At 49.2% G+C, this 26872-nt stretch overlaps 10 protein-coding genes across 10 annotated transcripts; 7 read left to right on the top strand and 3 right to left on the bottom strand.

Annotated features, from left to right (window-relative positions):
* Window positions 1-713: 713 nt before the first annotated feature.
* L3040_000940 (uncharacterized protein) lies at window positions 714-2157 on the top strand (the record flags this gene model as incomplete). Its single annotated transcript, XM_007289344.1, has 4 exons — window positions 714-869; window positions 925-1367; window positions 1427-1537; window positions 1587-2157. 4 exons carry the CDS (start codon window positions 714-716, stop codon window positions 2155-2157), a joined length of 1281 nt encoding a protein of 426 aa, XP_007289406.1.
* Window positions 2158-2985: 828 nt separating this feature from the next.
* L3040_000939 (uncharacterized protein) lies at window positions 2986-3546 on the top strand (the record flags this gene model as incomplete). The annotated part of the gene is made up of 1 exon (XM_007289343.2): window positions 2986-3546. One exon carries the CDS (start codon window positions 2986-2988, stop codon window positions 3544-3546), a length of 561 nt encoding a protein of 186 aa, XP_007289405.2.
* A 1100-nt stretch (window positions 3547-4646) lies between these two features.
* Window positions 4647-5858, top strand: L3040_000938 (uncharacterized protein; the record flags this gene model as incomplete). Its single annotated transcript, XM_007289342.1, has 2 exons — window positions 4647-5353; window positions 5441-5858. 2 exons carry the CDS (start codon window positions 4647-4649, stop codon window positions 5856-5858), a joined length of 1125 nt encoding a protein of 374 aa, XP_007289404.1.
* Window positions 5859-7091: 1233 nt separating this feature from the next.
* Window positions 7092-7892, bottom strand: L3040_000937 (uncharacterized protein; the record flags this gene model as incomplete). Its single annotated transcript, XM_007289341.2, has 1 exon — window positions 7092-7892. One exon carries the CDS (start codon window positions 7890-7892, stop codon window positions 7092-7094), a length of 801 nt encoding a protein of 266 aa, XP_007289403.2.
* Window positions 7893-9915: 2023 nt separating this feature from the next.
* On the bottom strand, window positions 9916-12274 carry L3040_000936 (uncharacterized protein; the record flags this gene model as incomplete). Its single annotated transcript, XM_007289340.1, has 5 exons — window positions 9916-11601; window positions 11650-11909; window positions 11963-11968; window positions 12016-12083; window positions 12153-12274. 5 exons carry the CDS (start codon window positions 12272-12274, stop codon window positions 9916-9918), a joined length of 2142 nt encoding a protein of 713 aa, XP_007289402.1.
* Window positions 12275-14529: 2255 nt separating this feature from the next.
* Window positions 14530-15170, bottom strand: L3040_000935 (uncharacterized protein; the record flags this gene model as incomplete). Its single annotated transcript, XM_066155369.1, has 3 exons — window positions 14530-14824; window positions 14890-15080; window positions 15144-15170. The coding sequence occupies 3 exons, from the start codon at window positions 15168-15170 to the stop codon at window positions 14530-14532; spliced, it is 513 nt and encodes a 170-aa protein (XP_066013392.1).
* A 465-nt stretch (window positions 15171-15635) lies between these two features.
* On the top strand, window positions 15636-16966 carry L3040_000934 (uncharacterized protein; the record flags this gene model as incomplete). Its single annotated transcript, XM_007289338.2, has 5 exons — window positions 15636-15654; window positions 15738-15768; window positions 15823-16162; window positions 16285-16759; window positions 16845-16966. 5 exons carry the CDS (start codon window positions 15636-15638, stop codon window positions 16964-16966), a joined length of 987 nt encoding a protein of 328 aa, XP_007289400.2.
* Window positions 16967-19375: 2409 nt separating this feature from the next.
* Window positions 19376-20852, top strand: L3040_000933 (uncharacterized protein; the record flags this gene model as incomplete). Its single annotated transcript, XM_007289336.2, has 4 exons — window positions 19376-19397; window positions 19584-19885; window positions 19952-20008; window positions 20061-20852. The coding sequence occupies 4 exons, from the start codon at window positions 19376-19378 to the stop codon at window positions 20850-20852; spliced, it is 1173 nt and encodes a 390-aa protein (XP_007289398.2).
* Window positions 20853-22202: 1350 nt separating this feature from the next.
* Window positions 22203-23891, top strand: L3040_000932 (uncharacterized protein; the record flags this gene model as incomplete). The annotated part of the gene is made up of 2 exons (XM_007289335.1): window positions 22203-22362; window positions 22414-23891. The coding sequence occupies 2 exons, from the start codon at window positions 22203-22205 to the stop codon at window positions 23889-23891; spliced, it is 1638 nt and encodes a 545-aa protein (XP_007289397.1).
* Window positions 23892-24892: 1001 nt separating this feature from the next.
* L3040_000931 (uncharacterized protein) lies at window positions 24893-26744 on the top strand (the record flags this gene model as incomplete). The annotated part of the gene is made up of 4 exons (XM_007289334.1): window positions 24893-25066; window positions 25144-25578; window positions 25676-26304; window positions 26360-26744. The coding sequence occupies 4 exons, from the start codon at window positions 24893-24895 to the stop codon at window positions 26742-26744; spliced, it is 1623 nt and encodes a 540-aa protein (XP_007289396.1).
* Between the last annotated feature and the right edge of the window lie 128 nt (window positions 26745-26872).

Below are 26872 nucleotides of genomic sequence, written 5' to 3'. Positions count from 1 at the left end.
AGTGGAGTTGACAGGGCTTTGAGCCATTAAGAGACCACCGCTCTATGATTTATGGGCCTAAACTGGGTCCGACATTTATTCATGGGGGGGGAGAGTACGTATTCATAGGGCCGATAGTAAGTACTAGTAGTACTACCGGTATTGTGAGCCTCGATATATCAAAGCTCTTAAGAATTAAAATTGTCGCTCCAGTCACCGCGCTTCAAATTCAGCCTGAATGCAGGAACGGATGCCCCACTAACTCGGTATCCCGACCCACTCGCGAGAAAGCTTGTTTACTCACCAACTCCCCCGACTCTCCACGGATGAACAAATATTAGGGCTGGACGATTGCGCCTGGGATACGCTTGAAATGACGGGTGTTGAAATTTTGATAGTCAGAATTTGCGGAGGCGGGAAGCTCTCGAAGGGTATGGATATCCGGGGCGCCGGGACGATTGCAGATGATGGCATCGGACGAACCGAGAGCGATACAGGGGACAGCGATCGGATATCTGCAATTGATATTAGGCCGAGATGTTCCAAGCAATATTGATGTGCCGGCCCCACGGTAAGTAGAAGCTTGGAATGTACTACGTATTATGTCGCTTCGCGCTTCGCGAGGTAGTGGAGAGGGCTATAGATTTGTATATAAACTTGAGAATCCCCAGCTCCTGTCGAATCTGAAATCAGAATCTACTGCGTCAAGGTACTTTGCTAGGACTCTTCTCAAAATGCTGATGAACTTAGTTAAGATACTTGCATTCCTGGCCATCCTCGCGAAACCAGGCGATGCCTCCGTGCGTGAAAGGGGTGACAAGCGCTGGGTCGATACCTGGGTTAGCATGCCACAACTGACAGAGCCCGCGAATCTTCCCCCAGCACCCTTCGTACGTCTCTCCCATCGATATGCACAAAGCCGGTGAGATCCTCACCGTACCCTAGAATGGAACAGGCGCTGTCTTCGTAGACTCGACTATCAGACAAACGCTCCACATGTCCATCGGTGGGCCGCAGATTCGCATCCGCATCTCCAATGCGTTCGGAATATCCGACCTGCCGATCACAGCGGTGACGGTTGCGCTGCCCTTCAACGGATCTGCAGGGGTCGCTGCGATCGAGCCGGGCACCCTCAGAACTGTCACGTTTTCGGGCAGCAAGAACTACACCGTCCCGGTCGGAGCGTTGGTAGTCTCAGATCCGATCGAGATGGGAGTGGAACCGCAAAGCATGCTGAGTGTAACGATTTATCTAGCAGATGGGCAGCGGAGCGCAACGAATGCTGTGACAAGCCACCCGGGAAGTCGAACGTCTAGCTGGATCAGCGCTGGGAATCAGGTCTCTGCGACCAACATTGCGGACGCAGGTGCGGTGAGAGTGGTACATTGGTAAGACAATTCGGATATTGGAAAAGGAAGCGATCAGATACTGATCTCAAAAACAAAAGGTACTTCTTGAGCGCCGTTGAGGTGTACGTGCCGCGGAGCACCCGCGCTTTCGTAATCGTTGGGGACAGTATCACGGACGGCCGAGGGAGTGATACCGATGCCAATAATCGGTATGTGATTTCTGTACGGCCCGTAACATTCGCAGACTAACATTATCAGCTGGCCGGACCTCGTTCTTCGCAGGATGCAGACCCGTAACTCGACGTCAGACATTGCCGTTCTTAACCAAGCCGCTGGCGGAAATCGTGTCGTAAACGACCTGGTAGGACCCAACGCGCTGTCCCGAATCGACCGAGATGTCCTCTCCCACTCGGGAATTGAGTACGCCATGGTCTTTATAGGCATTAACGATATTGGAACTGCTGCGACGGACCCGCTATCCCAGCAGATTGTTGGCGATCGCTTGATTGCGGCCTTCATCCAGATTGCCATTCGCATCAAGACGTTCGATATCCCGGTCTTTGGGGCGACTATTACCCCGTTCAATGCTCCCGGGTATAACAAGACGACCCAGATATACAGTGATCCGGAACGAGAGAAGACGAGGCAGAGGGTGAACGAGTGGATACGGACAAGTGGGACGTACGATGAAGTGCTGGATTTTGATCAGTGGTTGAGGAACGAGACGTACCCGAGCCAAATTCAGGATTCATTGCAGGGAGACTGGTTACACCCCAATGCGAAGGGGTATGCGAGGATCGCCGAACTATTCCCACTGGAAATCTTCTGAATAGAGTTGCTTCGTGTAGGAAGAATCGCATTATCTGTTTTGATGACTGTCATGTTGACATCCTGACCGCAACCGAGGAAATAAAAGAGAGGTAGTAAAAGTTCATGAAAGGATCTCTTCCAGAACACGCTTCCCGGGCCGGTATTGTAGCGAGTGCCAAGCCAAGAGTGGGGGTGAGGCGAGGGGTCAGCGCACAACACACCAACGTCCAAAAACTGGTGAAGACAATATAAAAGCATAGCCCTGGACCTGAGACATGTCCAAGCTGGCTTCAATGATGAACAGCGTCGTAGCTTCCGTGGTCCAATGGTTAGGATTCCACCCTTCCAGTGCATTCAGTGCATGAGCGAGGTGGAGGTTCGTGTTCGATTCACGGCGGTTGCAATAGATAATATATTTTTTTTATTTTTGTTTACAAGGTTTTTGTTTTTTCCCCTCTTCTTTTGCTGCGGGGTACAATTATGTATGGTATGTGCGAAGGTGGGGCGGGCGACCCCATGAGAGTGCTCACGTAGACCGAGGCCCCCTTTTTCCTTTTGTTTACTTGCGTATGCTGATGATTTTTCCTGGCACTGTCAAGGCGCACCAAACCGCGGCGAATAGGTATTAGTTAGGTGAAGCTTCTTTCCTCTTGCTCGTTCGCAAATAACTGTATGATACCACCCACCAGGACTGCGCCATGGTCAACCATCAATAAAGAGCAAGAGTACTAACGTAAAAAAACGCATAGGCTCCCCAAGCCGGAGACGATTCGAGCCTTGATCGAGGACCTTCTCCACGATCAAAGGAAGCTGCTGTCTCTCGATGGCTGGGTTGTCGCAACCAATGATGAGCACCATACACACTATCCGCATCGGCAAGGCTACAAACTTGCATGACCGAAATAAGTCTATCGGACTGCTCCCCAAGCCCAATTCGCCACTAACGATTTCAAAGTATATCGAGGATCTGGGAAGTATGATGAAAGAACGCCTCGAGACTTGCCGACTTCGCACTAAGCGATACCTTAACCACGTCCTCTTTTATCGGGACGGTGTCAGCGAGAGCCAGTTTGGTATGGTGCAGTCGAAAGAGACACCCCAGATCCAGGCAGCGATTAACGGCAAGCCTCGATGCGCTACCAGCAACTCGGCATGCACCTCGAAGCTCAAATTTCTGGTCATGGGAAAGCGCTACGAAGCACGATTCTACCCAAGGACGTCCCCCGAAGACGAGGAAAGCTTCCATCCTGGCTTGGTGATCGACACGACCGTGGTCTCCCCTAAGCAATTCAACTTGTATCTGCAGAGCCTCGACAGTCCGCGCGGCACGGCCAGGCCAGGTCCGGACATTAGGTCCTTCTCAGGAACGACAGCGGATACGACGGAAAGCTGCTCCAGGAAGTGGTAAGACTCGATCACTTCCATTACTTTCTTGTATACATGTATACTACTGCACTTTGATACCGACTTTGGGTAGATTGATAAACTCTGCTCGATGGGCTCCCCGGTGAACCACACACTTTCCGTTTGCACCCCGGCTCGATACGCAGACTTTCTGTGTGACCGCTTCAAGTGCCAAATGAGGCCCGTCCTTGAAGATGGCATGCAATTTCCGCCGGGCGACACCTTGAAAGCATATGTAACGAATGAGAATGTCTGGGGCAGAGGGCGGAGCCAGGGAACAGTGTTCCGTGGCACGACGGTGTCAAGAATACCATATTCTATGTCCGGTTGCGGTTGACGATAGAGGTTTGCTCGAATTTGCTTTGAGGTTTGAGCCTTCGCTGCGCTGTTGCTATTTAGCCTTACGAGGATGGTTCGGATGTTCTGGCGTTTGAATCTATTCCATTCTTGTTCTTCATTTTCTCATATTCCTTTTTTTCTCCTTCTCCTTCCCTTCCTCTTCTTTTCCTCTTCTTTTCCTCCTCTTTTTCTATTTCAGACAGGCTTCTTTGGCGCGCAGCGTCGATGTCCACGTGTTGCACGCACGTATTTTCTACTTCTCAATAAATGTGGGATTATGCTTTAGGATAGATCGAGGCGGCGTTGGTAGCCCAGGCTTCCAGAGTTAAAATTTGAGATGGATAAACAACACTTACAAAACAGCCTGTCACCATGCGGTGTTGTGGGTATGGACTCAGCTTCTGCCGAGAACCGTCGAATTTTTGTGCTTCCAAAGCTATCTGTTTTGGAAAAGGTGGTCGCAGTGAACTTACTTCTTTGTAGATAAGAAACAATAATAGAGTATTTATATGAGGGTTGATGTGAGTTCAATTAGGGCTCGTTTAATATCCTTGATTGAGTTAGTGCTCCTCCGTAACCGAGACGGACTAAAGAGTGTGGGGCCGCTCTTTCGGCGCTCTTGATCGACGACGTCCGTTCGCTTCTCCCTTCTTTCACTCCACCTCATCTCTCCCATCCTCATATCAGCTAAAGCTGATCATTCAGAAAAATCACCAGTCATCCAGTCTCTCTATCTCTTCCTGGGACTGCTTACTCAATGGCGAGATGTCGCAGTCACTTGAAGATCTCGTCCGTGCGTTCAACGCTCTCCCACGGTCCCCAAAGACTCCATCCGGACTCGTGGACAATCACTGGTACTTTGCGATTCGACGAGTTCCACTGGAACCCCCGGGCGATCTCCTCCATGTTGTGAACCCTGGCAGTCGCTACAACAGCACCGAAGGCCCTACTCAGATCTTGTCCTACAAATCCCTAGCAGAACGCGCTGATATCGTGCTTCCCATGTTGCTGAGGGTATTCATGTATTCGATGAGCAACCCTCATCAAGCTCAAACATTTGCTCCATGGAGCTGGGGAACTGACGATGTCGATTTGGCGAAGGCTTTGGAGCAGCGTCTCAAACTTGCCGGGGTTTGCAAGGAACTTTGTGTCATCAAGGTTGGGGATGAGGCAAGCAGCAAAATCGAACAGGAGATCTGGGATAGACTCCTTGATGAGTTGATAAAGAAGTCAGGACCACAGTGTGACAGATGCAATAGTCCTCCTACAAACAGTACCAAGTTGCTGCGGTGCGGCGGCTGCAGACAGACTACATACTGCTCCAAAACTTGCCAAAAAGCAGATTGGAAAGATCACAAGGCTTACTGTCAGACTTCAGCGATCGATTACTGGAAAGTCATTGCACCAAACGCCCACGATGCGATCGAACTGGCGGCCGAAATTGGTCTGAAACTAGGCTCTGGTGGTCTCGTGTAAGCTATTATCCTTCAATCAATCCGTTATCGCAGGTGATGGTTTTGCTCGTCATTAGCTCCGGATTGAAAATGACGAGCTCTTAGATACCCAATCCGACGTCTTGTAGTCACCGGCAAGGATACCCCCGAGAACTTCAGAAAGCTGCTCGGCTGGAATGATAAAGATGAAATCAAGGATATACAACATAGTGCACGAAAGGAGGTCCTGATTAGACCACCAAAAGGTTCGCCAGATTGGGCCTTCGCGAAGGGTCTCAAGCTCGATGAGAACTGTCCTCCATGGACTCCTCGCCCGGCATCGGTGAAAGAGGAACAAGAGGTCCGCGAAATCAAGGAAATGCAGGAGCTCATTAAGCGCCATATGGGATCGCGAAGCATGAGCACAATCGGAACCAAAGATATGACGGATTTCTTAGCGAAATACTTCCCTCGCGATTTTAGTGCCAAGATGCAGACATTTACGGCGGCGACCAATGCTATGGACCAAGATGTTATGGTCTAGCTGTTGGAATTGAAGTGTACTCGATCATGTCGAACAAAGCTTTACGAATTTTGAGAGCCCAAATCTCAGCTGGTTTGCAAAACATGAGTCTTTATACCATTGGGAGATTTTAATTCCCGAGATTTGTTCTGTCTCTAAGATCGGCACGCCATATTGCAGGGCTTTTCTCTTCCTCTCATGTCTTTCCGGGCTTGCCGTGCCAGGAGAGCAGCTTCATCACAATCATCTTTAGAAGGAAGATGAGATGCTTGCCACGAGTCAAATGGCTGCCTGACTCTCCTCTGAGTGATCTCAGCAATCCTCAGAGGCAAGATTAAATCTCCTCTAATCTTACAGTGGTCCGTTTATCCTATTCAGTGCTCAAATCGAACATAACACCGAAATATATCGCCAAGCTAAAATTGGCCACAATATAATACGCTCAATATTTGTTTTCTCGCAAACAACAACAACAACACAGCCTAGAGCTCCTTTGGTTCTTACCAGCTATATCATGCCTCGAGACGATTACCACAACGGGACTGACAGGGATATAGGTGTGTATGTCCAGAAGTATCTCGACCTCGCTCAAGTGCATCCGCTGTGCACCATTAAGCGCAGCATCCAACTGATGATCAGCCGAAAAAGACACTGCGCATTTATCTATTGCACCGATAGATAAATATGCTGAAGGGAAGAACAAGCTTTGAGTTTCAATCCGCAAAGTGTCTTTTCGTATTAGTTAATTATGCTTTTGGGAAAATGTATAATGGGAGACTGACGTGTCTAAAGTAGCTCTCAATGCTCAACATAGTACTGCGTTTCTGCATTTAGAGCGTGATTCATCAATTGGCAAGAGTTTTGTCTCTAATTTCTACCTTACTTTAAAGCAAACCAGATATCTAGGTAAGTATCTCAAGCCCAAAATGGTATTCAAGCGCTCATTTAAAGTACAAAGTAGACGGGTACAATACGCTGCTACGAAAAGAATCCAAATAACCACAACCAATAGCCAGTGATCCATATCATCCTATATCAGTACAAGACCCTATCCTAGGCGTTTTCTCAGTCCTGGAAACAGTCATCTCCTCGTCATACCCTGCCGCGGCAGACTTCCAGAAGAAGATAGTTCTCATATAGAGATACTTAAGTCCGCCAAGTTACACACACGACTATCCCACCTCCTTGTTGATAGCCACACTATCAGCATCTCCCAGCGGCTGGCGAACGACAGGAGTATCCGTCGTAGCAGCGCTAGCCCCAACGTTCGTGCGTCCCCCGGATCCATCTATCAATTTGCTCATTCGGACTCATTCCGGCCACCGGACGCTCAAACAGCGCCTCAAACAGCTCCAGATCTTCTCCATGTAGCTGCGCGCGCGCCGCCGCAAATGCACCAGCAATTGCGACCCAAACATCCCGCTGCTGCTGTCGCCGTTGTTGATACACCGCGGCGGCCGGCAACTGGACCCGGATTTCGTCGGCGGAGACGAGGTCCGTGGGAATCGCGCGGCTCCGACCCCAGTTGACGTTCTCCTCCTCGGTTTTGATCCCCTTTTGTCTTTTGTATTCAGAGTTTTCGAGCGTGGCGGCTGGCAATCGCACCCGGATTTTGTCGGCAGAGACGATGTCCGTGGGAATCGCGCGGCTCTGACTCCAGTTGAAGTTCTCCTCCTCGGTTTTGATCCGCTTTTGTCTTTTGTATTCAGAGTTTTCGAGCGTGGCGGCTGGCAATCGCACCCGGATTTTGTCGGCAGAGACGATGTCCGTGGGAATCGCGCGGCTCTGACTCCAGTTGACGTTCTCCTCGGTTTTGATCCGCTTTTGTCTTTTTCTTTTGCGTTTAGAGTCATGGAATGAAGAGGGTGAGGCGAGCCTTTTCTTAGAAGGACCTGCTGGTGGTGCTGGCGCGGGTGTGCTGCCATCGACGTCCAAGGGATCGGCCACGCGGTGGTCGGCGCCCTCCATCAGTATGTCCTCGAACTCATTTGGTCCTCGTCGCTCCAGTGCTTCTGGAAGTCCATAGCCCTTACGTTGTCGATCGCGCGAGTCCATATTTTCTCCGCTGGTGCAAAAGTGTCTTCCTCCTGCAGATGTACGCGAATTTGCCGTTAGACCTAGCCGCGGATAGAAGGCTCTCAAGACGTTGGCTATTATCGGATCGCGTTGGTCTTTAGTGGGTGTGCGCGTGTTGACTTACTTGCCCTCGGATTCCGCATGTAATATCTTCGGTAATGATACGGTGCTGATATTATCGCGTGGTATGCGGATGAGGAAGCGAGGTTCTTTGGGTAGGGCATCGACGTTTTCGTTCAGGGAAAGAGGGAAGTAGTGGAACACTTACGAGGGATGTCACGATAGCTTCACTTTCGCTTTCCATCAACGTCATTTTGAAATTAGGACTCGCGATCCTAAGAAATCATGGATTATAATATATAATCGATCTTTAATCGCGCATCAGCTATTTTTCCAATGAGTCTGTATTTTAAAGATATATATTCCTTTCGCTGGCTCGAAGTTTCCTGCTTTATTCTCTTCAAGGGATCAGCCAAAAGTTGGTTTATTCCTTTATATATTTGCATCGTCCATTCTTCTATCAGCTTTTGACTTTGTCTTCTAGCCACGCTCTGTACCCAGATATCATTTTCTAACAATCGAAATCCGATTATTCTCTCTGCATCCTTCCATCCACCCATAATTCTCATCCCCACACGTAATAAATACAATTCATTGTAATCGATAAATACAAAGTCAGGTATCGCGAAACACAACTAACAAATGCAAAGAGTAGATAGAATCAATAAATATGAATTATACATCAGTATATATTTTGCTTAACCTTTCTGTATATACCTTACAAGAAAATCTCATCACTTACAAGGTTTTCTTACGAAGAGGTCGGGTTTTTGAAGGTGCCCTCTATAGGGCTTCCTTCGCAGAGAGGAACTAGAGCTAAGAACGAATTCCTCCCAATAAGGACGGCCCCATGAAGCAGCCTAATTCGTTCTTTGAAGAAGTACTAAGAACGAAAAGGTATTGTTTGGTTAGAAAGTATTAGACCTATCTCTTTCGTGACCAAGGAATCTTTAGAATAAGGGATAAAAGGTAGTAGTCATTTGACAACAAAGCATCTCAGATTTGATCCCTCTTTTCTTTTCATAAGCTACGAATCTATGACTATATGTTCAATGACTCACCAGTGGTAGTATCACAAGTGTTATTAAGACTAGTCATAATGATCAATTCTAATTATTATCATTCGCGACAGTTTCTATCCCTCTTTTCTGGATTACAGTTCCCTACAAGGAAGCCGCGGTGTCCCTCATCCCCGTGCTCATGCCCCAGGCCCACAAATCCTCCGTTCCTGCTACTCCCGACCACAGAGGTCCATTACTTTCCTTCTGAAAACACCAGAGGCAGCATAGGATAAAAACCGTAACCACAATAGTCTGAAGGAGAAAAAAAAAAAAAAAAAAAAAAAAAACCTTATCACCTTGCCGAAAAGGCAACTTGGTTCGAGCTACGTAAGCAACACTCGCTCACATTCATACATCATGGCACCGTTCAAATATCTTTTGTCTCATATCTCAGACTCCAATTGCCTCTCCGTCGATGCGCATACTTTGCCTCGCGTGTTCTGAATTCGAGTTGTCGATTGCAACGTCGGGGAACATTTGGTAAAGCCCTCAGCTTCTTTCTAAGATAATGCTACTAAACGTGCTCGGTCGGATGGGGATCGGGGGGGATAAGGTGGCCCATTGATTAAGAAAGTGATCTTTATTTTTGTCGAACCAAGGCCCAGCTTTTTTCGCAGCGTGAATCGATACACGATCTTGCTGAAACGAATATTTGCGAGGCAAATTTCGAAAGATGGGCTTGACTGCAGCTTCGAGGACTTCGAGGTAAGATTGTGCCGAATACCTATGCTTTATTTAACCTTGCAGCCGTTCGAGGCTGGATTTTTTTCTCTCGGGTGGATGGATGTCTTTGCTATATCTGGTATCTCAAAAGCAATCACTAAAAAACTACGCCAAAAAAGACATTACACTGTCCATCGATCCGCCCACCTTATCATTGTCTATGGATAACTCGCCGGTGCATCCAGACACTGACAATCCTCCACCTTGCCCGCGTAGCCCATCCCGCTCAACAACGACGGACAGCGAGCTGCCACCCCGGCATCAGTCGCGCACTGCATCACCAGTCCCCAGAGCCTCTCGACCGTGAAGCCGAAGAACGGGTTACTCGAGCTATCCGCCTCTGTGCCTACGCCCTTCATCTCGTCGCTCCCCGGGTGGATGCCGCCCTCTGCAGCCCTAGGACTCGTGATGGTCGTCAGCAAGCCTGCGAACGTCTTGATGCCCACCCCGCGGATACGGCGCGCGCTGACCACGAACTGGCCTTTGTACGACAGCAGAATCGGCTCGTCGCGCCGGCAGGGCTGCGAGTAGATCTTCTCATAGAGGGCCGGGATGACGCCCCATTTGTCCTCCCAGCCCCAACGGTCGCTGCAGCTGCCGCACGCACACGTCACGCCTGTGAAGCCGAGACTGAGCATGCCCGTCGCAGGGACGAGGTAAGAGTTGATTCTGGGTATGAGCTCGCGCATGTTGTGTGCGTGGGCCTGGATGAACATGGTTTGCTCGGCGAGCTCGTCCCATTTGTTGACTATGTGCCACAAATAGGTACCGCCCTCCCTTCCGGTATTATCGAGACGCTCAACAATGTCGGCGCCAGTGGCTTTCTTGAGGGCGTAGAGATCTTGATCTGGGTCTTTAGTATAGACTATGACGCGGGGCTTCAGGGTGGATAGGAGGGTCGTGTGTTTAAGGGATGTGAGCATGGTTTTTACGGAGGCGGTGTCTTCCTTGTACATTGAGACGACAATTTCGAAGCGTTCGGTGGGGATGTATGCGGTGTCAAAGGTCGACATTGGAAAACTTTGTGGGAGAGAATTGATGGATGCGGAGGCAAAAGAAGAGACGGTCCAGCCGGAGACGAGAAGAAGGATAAAAAGAGCTGCTAAAGTCAGAACGCGACTCGCTCTGCGATTTTCTTGGCGCTCGTTTCCTCTTGACTTGTTCATCTGTTGCTGAGTTATTTCCACGCATGCTAGAATGTAACCGTGCATCTGACCTATCCCAACCAAACAGGCGGATGCGATCAAGTAAGCTGCGATCTGGACCCAGGAGACGTTGGATATTGGACTTGAATGAATGGTCACCAGAAGGGTCCACAGGCTAGAAGATGAAGAGGCCAGGAAATCTACCCCACGCACGGGTATATTTGAGAACTCTGGCGTCGGATCCTCAAAAGATATGGGCGTGTATGCCAAAAGGGATGTTCCCGAAAATGCCGTACCAGTTATCGCCAAGAGGTTTACGAGTATTAGCGCCCAGGTTGCGCGTGTCAGAGGAACTGTAGGCTCAAAATGTTCCATGTAGTAAGCTGGTACCCCGCAGAACAGAAGTCCGAACAGCAATGTCATGCAGACGAATCCATGGTACGTTTTCAGTCGAGCCTGGACCGCAATACTGGACCCCGCTCTCTCGGATCCCAGCACGAAGCATGCGCGCGAGAACCCCATAAGTAGAATGCCTGAAACCCCCCATATAAGACCTGGGACCATCAGGCGATACTCATTAAAGAGCACAGTGCTCGACGCCGCTGTGGAAACCACGGCTTCCCAAGGTAGAGACTTTTGGGATCGAGACTTGGCGCAGCATATGAACAAGACGACGGACTCGGCAATGTAAATGACAGGCTGTCGATGTCAGTCTTGACAACCACTGGATGTTGGTGCAATACTCACAAACAACATGACTAGAACAGAAAGACTCGGCATGTGTAGAATCCCTTCCATAAGCATAGGGAACGATGCTGCCGCGGCCAAGGAAGCAGGTATCATGGGGATCCAGTGCCGGTTGAGCAAGAAATCATTCCCTTCCGACTGCCTCAACCCCCATTGTCTCCTCTTCACTCCTGAAATCACGTTCGGCTCTGTGTATATTCGAAGGAGGGCGACGTACACGAGAGCCATTGAAACCACCGAGCGCAAAGCAATCGTGAGTGCTGTGCGAGTCAGGATACAGATTAGAAAACAGGGACTGATTGTGCCAACATACGGTAATCTAGCAGACATTAGCGGAAATCTCGAATGGCGAAGTAGCGTGCTCACGATAGTTGTGAGTGACCATCAATTGCTTTGTCGTGTATGTTGCCGCTGCAGAGCATACCGTCCAGCATCTGCAACACAGGGGTATCAGCACATCTTTCCGTCCATTTGATGTCTTTGTAAGGCCCGAAATCACATACGCTGCTCTCCAAAAGCCCTGTTTTCTTTCTGCTGCCGGGCCTGAAGCCATTGCCTCTTCGTCGTCCATATTCCTAGCACCCAAGAACAGTGCAGCGCTGCCAGCAGTATCACTGCCGCTCATGAGCGTAAATTCTGGCTCTCGAGACGTCGTTGGTAGAATCTTTCACCGTCAAGACGGTTGAAGAAGTGGATGGGCGAGATGGAGGTCGAGGTAACATAGTGAAAAGGTGAAAAGGTTCGGACGTTGATCTGCGCGGCACAGGCACAAGCTCGGTACCAGTACTTTGCGAGGTGATACCTACATTGCCTGCAAGGTCGGGAGCTATCTATCCCGACGTGAGATTTTCAGACGGGCAGCCGCAGCCGCAGCAGCAGCAGCAGCACGAGCCCACACGCAGCCCTGTCGAAGCCGCTAGCTCACAGACCTGGGGTTTGGAACGGTTTCGTGGGGTATGATGTTTGGTCAATTATTTTTCATATCTCTGCTGCTGTGATCTTATACTGGCTATCCTTCTTACCTCTCGTCATCCACGCCGGATGCCGGTGAATATTCTATTAGTTTTACTTTTACTTTTGACCCGATGGGCCGCCCCGTAAACGCCAGCCGGCAGATCTACACGCCACGATCTACTCACATGGCGTGTAGATCACCACCGGAAAAGGCCTAGCCCCGGGTGTGTACCGAGCCCGGGTAAGCTTCATTTGACGTCTTCGATTCTTCGTTCACTCCGTCCTGGGCCTCTCTCTATACAGAACCATCTTCTTCACTGAAGTACTTCCCTATGCAAGCGGAGATTTCTACGCATTTGAGCAACTTCAGGCTAAACAATTGATTCGAGGTCCAGATTTTGAGAAACACGGGAAAGTACATGCGATAAGGTCTTATCGCACGCAAAAGTGGATATTTGCGGGTACCTTTTTCGTGCTTAGCACGGGCCGGGCATTTGAATAGGTGAATAGGTATTCCGCGAGGGGTACGATTTACTTTGCGCAAAAGGCAGGTAAGGGGGTCATTTCAATGGTCCTCTATCCTTCTTCTATATGAGATGGTTATCGGTCCGTTCAAAATCAGTATTAAGCTCTATTCAAGAACAGCTTAGCTAATAGACCATCCCATTGAAAAAGACAGTCCCATGAGCGTCCCACAGCCCGTCCCCGTCTAATTATTGAGAACGCGTTTCTTAGAGAGCTCGTTTTAGGATTTGGGAAAGAACCGATCTATTGATCGTTCATATTGTTCAGTTGATTTATTTAAATACGAATTCGTTTGGAAATATTGCTTATTAAGCTGAGATCTGTGCTGAGATATTTCTTCGTGATCGCTGCGGCCTTACGAACGTCAACGCTTTCGTCGTTTAAATATTGAAATCGAGCGATTTAGCGGAACTTCATCCGTTTTCCGCGGTGTTTCCTCTCGTAATAAGCTAGGGATAAGAGGGGAAGGGAAAAGGGAGGGGATGGGGGAAACTGAAAAGGTGAGGGGAAGCAGAAGAGCATGTGTTGATTACTTGCTTACTAATCTAAGTTCTCGAGGACGACCTTAAAACGATCCCAAAACGGTGTCAAAACGCTCGGAGACGGTCCTAAGGTGGTAGTATAACAAGTTTGATTCCACTTCAGCTACAGACCTAAAGGTAATCATCTACTAGCCATGCTAACCTTTTAGGATCGTCTCCCAATGAGATCTTCATCGGATGACCAGCTAGCCGATTATCCAAAACCTCTAAGCTCTAGCATTCCCCTTTGAGGTAGGTGCGGGTAGCTAATCTTCACTTGTTTCTATTTACGGAAATAGCAAGGCCCACCCTACCCCAGCTAATGGTTAGCGCTATGTCCGGGCACTCACAAGTAGCGGGAGATCTTTCTCCCTCGTTTGTCGGGAGAAGCATGAGAACAAAAGGATTCCATTTGAGAACTTCATATTTGATTAAATTCGTTTAATAATAGGTAGGTGTTTAAATATACGAGGAATATTTTTTATATATATTGATAAAGGCTAGGCTACGGCGAGAAACTTAGTATTGTATCCGAATCTTTGACTAAGAAAAAAATGATATGCGAGTCTGGTATTTAGTATGGGTATAAGGCGGATGGCAAAGAGAAGAAGTCCAAAGAAGCTGCGATGCGAAACAAAAGTGCTTGCTTATATCTGGGAACATGGATATTTTGAGCGTATTGCATTCCCTTTGAAGTAGTTGGTCTGGTAGAAGTTACATTTTATTAAGGGGTTAAGAGCGAGACGAATGGTATGAGAGTGAGAGTAGCCGCCCTTCCCATGCTGATCATTTACACCCTCCCAGTGCCGACAGCCCTTGTAAATCAAAGAAGCCTGTCTACGCCCCGAGGCAGGATCATGAAGATGGTGCATCGTCTTTTTCAAAGTGCATCGTGATCTCGGCCTCGCGGGCCTCCGTCTTCGCGCGAAAAATTGAACTCTCCCGTGCGGGCCGCCTGGAACATTGCGCAATCGTCCATCAGGCCTAGACGAAATGATTTTGGAAACAGATTCGCAATCGTATTGTCCGACAGAGTCGTAATCGTATTGCCCGCATCTCTTTCAGTGGCGAGTAAGCGGTAGGCATAAGTCTTGTTGATTTCTTCGTTAGGGTCCTCTCCAGCTGCCGCGACCAGTCCCTGGACAGTGTCTTGTTGCAGCCCCGTGGTCGGTTCGCTAAAATTTCCTAGAAAAATATTTTCTAATCGAGAGAAGCCGCAGATGCCGATGGATACCTTCACGCTGTAAATTGGGTTCGAGGACCGGGATTCTTTGGGACCATGACGGCCAGGACCCGTGATTTTTCACCGGCGGGGTCTTGATGGAGGCTGAAGGTGAAGAACGCGGCGCAGGAGAAGAACTGGATCGTGTCGACGGCGAAGTTGAAGTACCTCTGGCGGAGAAGGTGGGAGCGGAAGGAGACTTTGTCGACCTTGAGGGCTTCGCGTCGAGCTTCTCGGTTGACGTGGAGGACAGGGACTCTCTAGCTGCAGACCTGTTCTTGGCTGTGTTGTTCGAACATCCCGTTCCGTTTGAGACGGACTTTAAATAAGACTGATCTTGGGTTGTTGCTCCATGTGGTCTAGATTTTGAGTCGGAGTTCGGCGGGTAGTTGAAGGAACAGGGTGAAAGTGGGGTCGGTTTTGAAGAGCAGTTCCGTGCCAAACGCGATGAGAGAAGACATGGTAGCTTTGGCGATGGGTGGTAGTAGTATCTCCATGATTTCTCCTCTCGTGTTGTCTGATGTCGAGGTTGCTGTTCTTGTGGAAGAAGGTCGGATGGTTTTGTGCTGAAGCGAGTTGCACGAGAGGATGAGCCCAGTCCAGTAGCGCTGATCATCTACGTAGCGTTGCCAATTCACATTTCGAGTGAAACCAACAGATATTAGAGAATGAATAGGTTTGCATGGTTTGATTGAATGGTACCCTACAGAGCTCTGTGCAAGGTAACAGGTGCCGTCATGCTCTAGTTTAACCGTGGATCCATTATGCCCCGTCATATAATATGTACCTACCTATGTAATGCCACGCCGGGATGTTTTTCATGGAACGCAGCTTCTACTTCTGGATATAACGATACCAAAAAGCAGTTACCCAATTCTATCAGCAACACGACGCGACGTACGTAAACTCAAATTCTATTCATTCTTCGGTATATTGCTAACTGCCTGCAAGATTTACTCGGCAAGATTCTCCTGACAAAGATAAGATACCTGAAAAGTCACTCGTCACAACCCCCGCAGACATACCTGACCGGATATATTCCATTGTGAATAGGGAAGAAAGCAGCCCGCCTGCCGAGATTCCATTATTCGAGATGAAACTAAAGGCGCAATTCCCGGAAATCGCATCCAAGTCTCAAGAACAAAATCCGGATATCGGTCGCATGTTTCCCTCGTTTTCCAAGCTCCCAGATGAACTCCGCCTTCAAATATACGAGTTCATCGCATCAACCCCTCGCGTCCTTACCGTCAAGAACCGACGCGTCAACCTCTTCATCCCCGCCATCCTTCAAGTACGTGACGACGATGGATCCCTATTCCCCCCCCCTTAAAACACATCTTCACTTCTACAATTCTGTCCTATCTCTATAACTTCCTCGTCGACGCAAATGCTGATTTGTTCATGTCCCGCCAGGTCTCCTCCGAAGCTCGCGCCGCAGCACTCAAATGCTACACCTTCGTCCCAGGTTCGCCAAGCCACCTCGAGCATCCTGTCTACATCAACTTCACCCACGACATCCTCTTCTTCCCTACCGAGTCTCAGCTCTCCGATATATCTTCTCCCGTCGGCAAAGCTCACCACGATATCCAAGCCAACATCCAGAATATCATGATCGGACGCATTGACCGTGCCAATCTTGACGGCACTCTCGAGGAGACCTATCCATATCATATGAGGACCTGGAGACGTCTTCAGAGCTTCAAGAGCCTCAAGACAATCAAGCTCATCAAGGAAGATGTCCAGGACTCTGTTGCAAAGGTTTCCGCCAAGTACGAGCTCGCGAGAGCCCGCAGATTTGTGGTTGGTGGGAGCACCACTGCTAGGGCTCTGGGCTTCGAGTTCTCCACTCAGAATACAATGGCGGCTATGGCTACGGAAAGCTTTAAAGGTTTGTTAGAGAGAGAAGAACCAGGGACTGCATTCTCCGTCTCTCTGCAGCCCGAGGTTGATTATAGTAGACTGACAGAGAATAGTAAACGACCGAAGAAAGGAGTCAAACATCGTACGTGGTGCTTCGGAGGTTTTGGCAATATCGGAGATTGGTGTTTCGAAGGATGTATCTCCCTTCTTCGGGGTTGCCGGCTCTACTGAATGATACTTCCTCGTCGTCTGATTATCGCTCCTCGTATAGGCTCTACGCATGGCATCTGCGACGTACTTGCTGTAATATCTGGAGGGATTTTGATGCCCTTTTTTTTTTCAAGACAAAGAATCCGAACTTATGTTCCCTCTTGATTCTTTGTTGTTAAGAGCGAATGATTGTGATCGGGGTCCGAGGGGTTTGACCGAGAGAGCAAGTGGCTGTCTGTCGGATGCAACAGCGTCTTTTTCATCATTTCATAAGCAATGAAAGCGATTTTCGATATAATCTCGATGTGATGCCTCGTTCACTTGACGGGAAGACAATAGCTAGATGCGTTACTAGACCGGTTAGCGTATCATGAATCAATAGCAACAGAGGCCTAGATCTATCAGTACCGAATTACCTCACTGGAATCAACAAATCTAGTTTTTTTTTGTCTCTCACCATGAAGCAGTTGGAATACTTCATTTGACTGAACACAACCCAAACTTTTTTTTTTTCTTTTTCGCAGCTGGGCTGTGAAATTCGGATAGCCATCCTAAAGGGCATTTGATGTCCGTAGGAGGTTTATCATTAGAGAGTGGCTCCGAGAAGACTTTGAGTAATACACCACTTTGTAATATGACTGTAACCTACGAGAGCAAAAGGTCTTTTAAGCCGAGCTCCCAGTACCAGCAGTATTAGGAACTATCTCATACTGGATCTACCATGCTACTGTACATGCTTAATGACTTGCGCGATTGGGGAGGGGCAGGAAGGGTTGGAGAAGAGGGAGAAGAGGGCGGTGGATGATGATGATACTATAGGGATTGGCTGGGGGAGGAGGTGTACTGAATTATTTGGATGCAGAAGGGAGGTAGGAGGGGATGACGGGGAAGGGGGTGTGGATGGAGATGCTGAGGCTGAGGCTGGTCGTTGTGGTGGTGGCTGAGCGGGTTGGGCGGGCTGCTTTGCTGACTTGGGTGCCGAGATGGGGGGCCGAAATAGGAAGTAGCATGCGCTGCTTGCTGAGCGTAAGGATTCCTTCCAGGCACGTTATTCTATCAAATTGATTCATGAGCTGCTGCTTGATATTTGCCGTCAGAAACGGGATCCTGAAGGTGAGTAGAGCCCGTGCTACGATTTCGGTATACTGAACTATGGAGGGAGCCCAAGTCATACAAATTCTTGGGTTCCAATGGGACAATGAACCAAACTTGAAGCTCCTATTCGAAATTCAAGATCAGAATATGGCTACCAGAAATACAGCATGATCTTCTCGTACCCTGGACAACACGAGAATTTCAAAGTGGAGTTTTCGGTTGTAGAATCGTTCACTTTCAAAGTGTTTATCTTCGGGTTACAATGCTCCTTTCTACATCCCCCTTCCGCCCCCCCTCAAACTGCGTTTCCAGCTCTAGCAGTGTTTCTGATAGGTCCCATAGAGTACCATGTCACCGGGGTACGGTTCCGCCTGAAATACAATCAGATTGTTTCAATGTCTCAATGACTCAAGTGACTTACTGCGCTCTGCTCTCGGAGCAGTCACGCACCCACGTGAAGACGGCGTAGCCGAGGAGCGGCAGGGCACAAGAAAGGACGGCGAGTATCACTGCCGTAGCAGTCTCCATTGTTTGTTTGTTTCTATGTCGCCAGTCAGTATTTTACACTTATGGCTATTGAATCTCATGATAGAGAAATATACAGTAGGATACAGTCATTGACAAAAGGGGAGCGCGTGAAGGGGGAGTGGGGAGTCGGGGGGGGGGGGACGGGAAGGGGGAGGGGGGGGGGGGGATAGGGGTATTCACTTCGTTAAGGTGGTTGTTGTTTTTGGTAGCGTACTTTGTATTTGAGTGGTTGTTAGATCGATTTTTAGGAGATCGAATTTGTTTAAAAGTCAAAGTTAAGGATCCAAGTTCTCGACCCTATGTACTAAAACTGGGGAGCTATAAAATTAGCCGAGACATTTTGTTATTGTCCTAAACAAGCTTAGTGGTAGTCTGATTATAACTATGATAATCAGGGAAGCACAATGCTACCTTCTGGGGGTAGTTTATATCTGGTTATGTGCTCCTGGTACCGCAAAGGTGAACTCAACGTAGGCGTCGTATATCTGCTTCGCCCTACTCGGGACTCCAGTAATACTGTAATACCTGCAGATTATCAGCGATAATGACCTCAGATCTCTCAACTTTCATAGGGGCTTATCTAGTCCCCATTACCAGCACATCTCCTTTTTATCATAGTTGGATAGTGAATTTGGAGTCAATTCATCTTACTGAGCATAGTCGGCTTTGTATCATCCGCATACGTAGGCCAGTAGAGAAACTTCGCGGTCATGGGTCTGTTGGTCTGGGTGTCGACAATGCTCACTTTTGCGGGACTAAAGTGCTTGATCTCATCGTACGAACCATCATAGGTCCATCTTACCAATCCCCTATGCCGCTTCACAAGCCTAAGAGTAAGTTTTTTGCGGAGTCTTCTTCTTGCTCGCAGGGGTACTCGCGTCGCGATTCCTACTTCACTGGGTTAGCATTTAAATAAAGAATTTTCGAACAGGGTCGCTGGGTGAATTCTCGCTTATTAAACAAACAAAGAAAAAAATTCACCAGAAGCAAACGGAGCTAAGGTTTTCTACCTCTTGCAGTTCACCTTTACCTACCTACCTTCAATAACAATACCTTCAATAACAATACCTTCAATAACAATACTATCAATAACAATACTATCAATACCACTAACTTCAATACCACTACCTTCAACACTGCTACCTTCAACACTACCAGCTTCAACACTACTACCTTCAATACCATAACATTCTCGATCTCGGTTTCGCATAATATCTGTTTGGAGAGCAACATCATCTCCAGCAACGCAACATCTTCCGTCCAACAAATATTTTGGTCTCTGGGGCTTTGTGGAGAAGATTTGGAGGATTGCATCGCATCAGTAAGTCTTCGCCGAAATTATCGAGGTCGTTTTACCACAGGATCCAGAGCTGATTGTGCTCGCCAGACCAGAGTACATTGCATCAAGTCGTCCATCAGAAGGCCCCGAGACCTCACAAGCCATGTAAGTACCGACCCGATTTGGGACCCTTACTCTTCCTAACAAGATGCGATAGTGTTACTGGACTTCTATGATGCCTGCCGCTATCTCGATGCCTCCTGCCTCGGCGGACCCGTTGCCAAACACTTTCAAGATCGAGGGGTCATCTGACGATGTGAAGTCGGGGACCTTAAAACCAGTACAAGCAACAAGTCTCACCAAAAGTGAGGATGACGAAAGCCCGCTGTTTTCGATATTCGAGAATCTTCCTTTGGAGCTGCGCTCGATCGTTTGGCTATCCTCTTTCCTCCCGAGAACCATCAAGCTCGCGACCACCTTTCGAAGCAAGACCTTCGTCCTTTCGAGTGACATCGCCCAAGCTCGGATAAACACCTCCTACACCGTTCCACCATCACTCCACGTCCACAAGGAGTCGCGCGCGTTGGCGCTCAAGTTCTACACCAAAGCATTCCTCAACCACCCCAAGTTGAATCCGATGTACGTCAACTACGACAGAGACAGCCTCCAGGTCGACGCACGCCTCCTCGAATCTTCATTCGTTGGCCAAGCTGGACATGCCATTCAGGTAAACACTCTGGATAATATTCGCCATCTGGTGCTCACTACCGGGTATCTCACCAATAATGGTCTCGAGAAGCTTCTGGCTCGCTTCTTCCCCTCGCTCGAGACTCTCTGCTTGAGCTCAAGAACATCCTGGGGAGGAGTTCGAGATCATAAGAGAGAGAAGTTGTTGAAGCAATACTTCGACGCTGTTCGTCCTGGTAAGGTTGCCGGCGAGGTCTCTCGTGCAGCTATCTACATCGAATTCATGACCGAGGATGAAATGGCGAAGAAGGCGGCAGTTTAGGAAGTAGGTTTATTTGGCATGTAACTATGATTCCAGGTTGCTAACTTTTTACATTAGACTTTTTGAGGACCTCTTACTGCTGCGGTTGGGGGATATGAATGGCAGGGTTATCTTTCAAATCTTCGAGGGCGCTATGGGGTTCCCTTGGTATTTAGAGGAAGTCGGTGCTTCAGTAGGACTTTCTCTACACAAATGGATATCTTGAAACTGTTATGACCCGCGTAGAGCATTCAATCCTTCTCGAAATGCTGATTTCATTGCTTTAATTGGTAACAATCATCAGGCTTCGATTTTGATTCACCTTAGAAAACATTTCAAAGAGTGTTCACTTTTCAGCGGACAAGCAAGAAGCTTTGACGATTTATCATATGGATCGATCTTTCTCACATCTACTTTTCTAGCTGAGGGCCCGGGTACTTTACAATCATTTTTCTACAGGTGCTTGAGTTACACGGAACAGACAGACAGTTCATTCTTCAATGGGTACCACGAATTACCCGACTAATTGTCAGCTAATACTATCATAATACATGAGCAAAGCACTAGCAATGAGCGGCTACAAATAACAGGCACCTATTTACCTCCTACTCCTCCTGTCACCCATGTCCTAGCGATCTGTCGTATCAAGGGGCTGCTTCCGCTATCATGTGACACGCTCAAATGCATAATAATTGCATAACGAAACACCTTGTAGCAGCTGCAGGCAAGTAACTCTCTACTTTAAATCCACTGCTTCACCAGTCATAGCAAGACTTATCTGCGATCAACAATCCCCTGTGCCGCTCACCCCGAAAGGGGGCTTCGCTTTACTTCTTGGCATTATGTATCTATTTAACCGGCTACAGACCAAGAGAAGTGTTATCCCGAAGCCAGTGCTTTTTTTTACTGAAGAGATCCGATGGCTTGAGGTTTCCGCTCGAAGGGAGATTTTTTTTCCGTGTATGTGGGAATATAGGGCATGGGTATCCAAGGTCACGTGGCTATATGGTCACGTGGCTACACTAGGTAGCCGGCCTTGGCACTAGCATATAGCTCTCCTTCAGCTAGAATAGCTGACCTCTTCAGACTTCACGAATACAATTGGTACCACCATAATATTCGTACTTCTCATTCGGTACCTGTGATACCGGCAGTGTATTTCTTCAAGGCTGATGATATGCGCCTGCCGCAGCACATGTACCATGAAGATTGTTTTAGGACGGGGTTTATTTGGACTCTTTTCGGCCCCCGATTTATATGATCTCAACTATATATGTCAGGTGACAGTCTAGTTCTGATGTAGTTGAAGTTAATTCTCTCAACACTCTTGTTCTGTCTATACCTACAATTGTCGAGGATAACAGGTCTACCATGCGTTCCACCGAGATCAATCCCATCATACCGGGCTTCTCTCCAGACCCCTCAGTCGTGTTGATAGATGATACCTTCTTTCTGTTGAACTCTACGTTTCACGTTTTTCCAGGCCTGCCAATCTACGCTTCGAAAAACCTGACCTCGTGGAGACACATCGGTAGGCTCTCAAATGCCAGTCCCGATTCCCGTACTTGGCTAATTTCTTTAGGAAACGCCATCAACAGACCAGAGCAATTGAGTCTTGCCAGATCAAGCACAAGGATCTGGCCTAGAGATGATGCTCAGGATGACACAGGTGATTGCATGCTGGCTACAGGTGGGCTGTATGCACCAACCATCCGTCACCGCCAGGGTACCACCTACATTGTCTGCACCAATGTGATCCACCCCGATGATTCCAGTGACATTACGGAGAACTTCATCGTCTCGACCAAGGATATCTGGTTAAGTGAGTGGAGCGACCCGGTGTACTTCGAGTTCGATGGCATCGATCCCAGCATCTTTTTCGACGACGATGGTCGCTCTTACCTTCAAGGGTCAGCTGGCCCGGGACCAATGACCAAGATCCATTTATTTGAGATCGATCTAGAGACGGGGGAGAAAAAGTCCGAAGAGAAGACGATATGGCGTGGTACAGGTGGGATCTATTCAGAGGGACCGCATCTCTACAAGAAAGATGGCTTCTACTACTTGGTGATCTCTGAGGGTGGTACGCACGAGAACCATATGGTCACTGTAGCCAGGTCTGAGGAGATCTGGGGCCCCTATGAAGGGTTTGAAAAGAACCCCATCCTTACCGCCCGCGGAACAGGTGAGTATATTCGCTATACGGGACATTCCGACATGTTCCAAGACCAGCAGGGACAGTGGTGGGGTGTCTGTCTTGGGGTCCGGAGAGGGTCCCTCAAAAACTCGGGATACATCATGGGGAGGGAGAGCTTCCTCACGCCAGCAGAGTGGCCGAGGGGAGAGTGGCCAGCTCTGAGCCAAGTCAAGCTCAACCCTGTTCTCAAGGACGGAACGGCACTCGTGCGGGTGGAAGGTACCTCGCGCCTTACATCTGCCCCGATGGTCGACTTTCTGTACATCCGAGATCCTGTGCTGAAAGACCACGTCTTCTCGAATGACGGAGCATCGATCACCCTCACCGCGAGCGAGGAAGATATCTCGCAGTGGGCTGCGCCAGTGACATTCGTCGGGAAGCGCCAGCGAAAACTGGAAGGCAGCGCTATCGTGGCCATGCAAGGTGTGTCCAGCTCTCCCAAGGCCGCGCTCAAAGCTGGTCTGGTGTATTACAAAGACGAACATCGCTATGTCAGGATCTTCTACGATTTCTCGGCTTCGGAAATCGTTTACGAGCTAGTGAACAAAGCGAAAGTCATCGCCGAGATCGAGAGAGAGAAGTTGGCTTTGGGCCCGGATAGTATGGTATCACTTCGCATCAGCTACTCCGAGACCCAACTCACACTTCTATACAGCTGTGATGTCAATGGGGATACCGTATGGAAAGTTCTCGGAAGCTTACCGACTATTCACATGAGTGGCCCGGACTTCGTTGGTCCCCTCATTGGGATCTTTGCGATTTCTCCGGAGTCGGGGGTGCAAGTGCGATTTGACGAGTTGCAGGTAGATGTGGCTGGCTCCGAATTTCCTCGAGCCATCAGCTCAAATTCTAGCCGGGGGTAGTCGTATGTTATTAGCCGAGAAATAGTAGCAGGAGAACGGCTCACAAGCTCTTCTAAATTTTAATCCGGACCAGTAGCTACGACGTTCTACCGGAAAGATGATCAAGTGCATTCACGAACAAGGGCATTATCTCAGTAAGATAAACAGGCTAAACCACCGACGAATGGGCTTACTTGCGCTCCTATCAACGTCAACTGATTGTACCATGTTCATGCGCATCTGCAGGGAAAGTAATCACAATAGAGGGGTACCTACCTAGGTAGCGAGATGGAAACCACCCACCCCAACCTCTCTCTCTCCAGCTCTAACCAACAAACATCCTTTTTAAAATCACCAATTGAGCCATCCTACTCTCACGCTGCAAGCCCATGGGATTTTTACGTAACCTAGAGATTATCCGATCAGATGCAATACCTTGTTTGAATTCTTGTTGCAGCAGCTGGCTGGTGTGTGTATTTTCTTTGAGGGGGTGGTCGGTCGCTAAGAGGAAAGGGGGTAGCGAAGGACTGCTTTTCCCAATTTTCTTTAAACTTTTTTTATATTTTTAATTTTTTTAATTTTTGCAAGATTGCGGTATCAGGATGGAGCCTATGTCCCTCGAGTGTTTTATGGGGATGGAGACGGATTATTTGCTTTGCATTTACTTCGTTGCCAATGGCCTTGCTGCGGTTATTGTTGTTCCCAACATTGGGAAGCGAGGTCGAGCTACCGAGGTCTCGACAGAGCAAGGTGCATGCACATACCCCAGTACCCCATATTCCATTCCCCGCGATACTACGTAGATCTACGAGGGAAAAGATTAGGACCGGGACGCTGAGCATGAAAAGTCTTATTTAAAAAATTTTCCCTTGTTATTCGAAAGCTTATTTATAAAGTCCCGAGACAGCCCAAAATTGAAGTTGGCCCATCCACACTCCTCACTCGTCCCCCACCATAAATTCACAACCTCCGCAAACCTCTCTCTCCTCCAGCCCGAAAAAATCAAAACGCTGGATATGATAATGGGCTTCCCTCCCAAGCTTCCGCGAACCCATCAGAACGAGGCGTTAAAGCCCGTCAAGCCTCCCAGCGGCCATTTCTTCTTCGCCGGCCGAACCTTCCCGCGCATCAAGTGGTGGAGAGACGCCCATCTGCGCAAGCTATACATCTACATCGTCGTGCTCATCCTGACCAACGTACATCCCACCCCTTTCCCCATCTTCAAAGCGAGAAGATTGATTGACCACTTCCCTCGCCCCGCCTTTCCTACTAGACAGCGAATGGCTTCGACGGCTCCATGATGAACGGCCTCCAGACCCTCTCTTACTGGCGCGAGTACTTCCACCACCCCAGGGGCTCCATCCTCGGCCTCTTCAACGCCGCCATGTCCCTCGGCTCGCTCACCGGGCTCCTGTTCGTCCCGCACCTCGTCGATCGCTTCGGGCGGAAGTCGGGCGTGACGGTCGGCTGCCTCGTCATGCTCGTCGCCGTGGGGCTGCAGACCGGCGCGCGAAACTTCGGCATGTTCGTTGCGGCGCGGCTGCTGTTGGGCTTGGGAGACTGCATCGTGCTCGGCTCGGCGCCGTTGCTGATTGCCGAGATTGCGCATCCGCAGGACCGAGCCGTGTTGGTGACGCTGAGTGCCGCCTCGTACCATTCGGGGGCCTTCATTGCGAGTTGGGTTACGTATGGGACGCTGAGGATCGAGGTCAGTTCCCTTCCCCTCCCTGTGCTTTGCTTTGCTTTGCCTTGTGTGTTTGGCAGCCAGCAGCATGGCTGAATAGCTGAACGGTCTGAGAAAACAGAGTGACTGGTCGTGGAGGCTCCCCAGCTTGCTGCAGTCCATCTGCAGCGTCGTCATCCTCGCGATGATGTGGTGGGTTCCAGAGAGCCCTCGCTGGCTGCTGAACAGAGATCGTCCGGAGCAGGCCCTCGGGATACTGGCTCATTACCACGCCGGCGGCCGGCGAGACGATGAGTTCGTCCAGCTTGAGTTCACCGAGATCCGCACAACCATCACCCTCGACAGGGAAGCCGAGGCCAACTCCTGGCTAGACCTCATCCGCACCAAAGGCAATCGCAAGAGGATCGGGATCATCACCGCCATCGGGTTCTTCTCCCAATGGTCAGGGAACGGACTCATATCGTATTATTTGTACCAAGTGATGAACAGCATGGGCATCACGAACCCTAACACGCAGCTAGGTATCAACGCCGGGCTGAAGACCTGGGGACTCTTCGTCAATGTCTTCATGTCTTTCTTCGTTGACAGGGTGGGACGACGGCCGATCTATCTGGTTTCGACGATCGGTACGCTCGTGGCGTTTACGATCTGGACGGTCATCTCGGCGAGGTATGCAATTGCACCGCAGGACAGTCTCGGCGCCGCGTTCGTGTTCATGATATTTGTGTATGGAACATGCTACGACTTTAAGTAAGCTTTCCTCTCTACCTCTGAGCGGCAATGTGCTTACTTGCATCCCCTCCAGATCGGGACTCCTCGCTTCGTACACAACGGAGATTCTGCCCTACGGGATCCGCGCCAAAGGGTTCACCTGGATGAACTTCTGCGTCACGGCAGCGCTGTTCTTCAACCAATACGTCAATGCAATTGCTCTCGAAGCATTGGCTTGGAGGTACTATCTCTTCTACTGCGTGTTCCTTGTGTTTGAGGTTGCTGTCATCTACTTCTTCATCATCGAGACGAGATATACACCGCTGGAAGAGATTGCGAAGTTCTTCGACGGAGAGGATGCGGTCGATGTTGCTGAGATTGCGAATGCAGAAATGAAGGATATGGATAAGGGTGCTACGCAGGAGATAGAGGAGGTGGGAGAAGTAGGCGGTGCGATTCATGCCCGAAAAGACGTGTGAAGTAAGAGCATGCATCGGGAGGTGGTTTTAGGCGATGCTGAGAGGGGCAACTGGATTCAAGCTTCGGCGTTTCTGCATCTTTTGCACCATCGGAAAACGTGGGTTGTCGCTTAGCACAACCTGTGTGG

The sequence above is a fragment of the Drepanopeziza brunnea genome (genome assembly GCF_022702325.1).
Source record: "Drepanopeziza brunnea f. sp. 'multigermtubi' strain 214-2 chromosome Unknown ctg1, whole genome shotgun sequence".
NCBI classification, from domain to species: domain Eukaryota; kingdom Fungi; phylum Ascomycota; class Leotiomycetes; order Helotiales; family Drepanopezizaceae; genus Drepanopeziza; species Drepanopeziza brunnea.
Note: the sequence above shows the minus strand (reverse complement) of the source record. Positions and strands in the feature narration are given on the sequence as shown.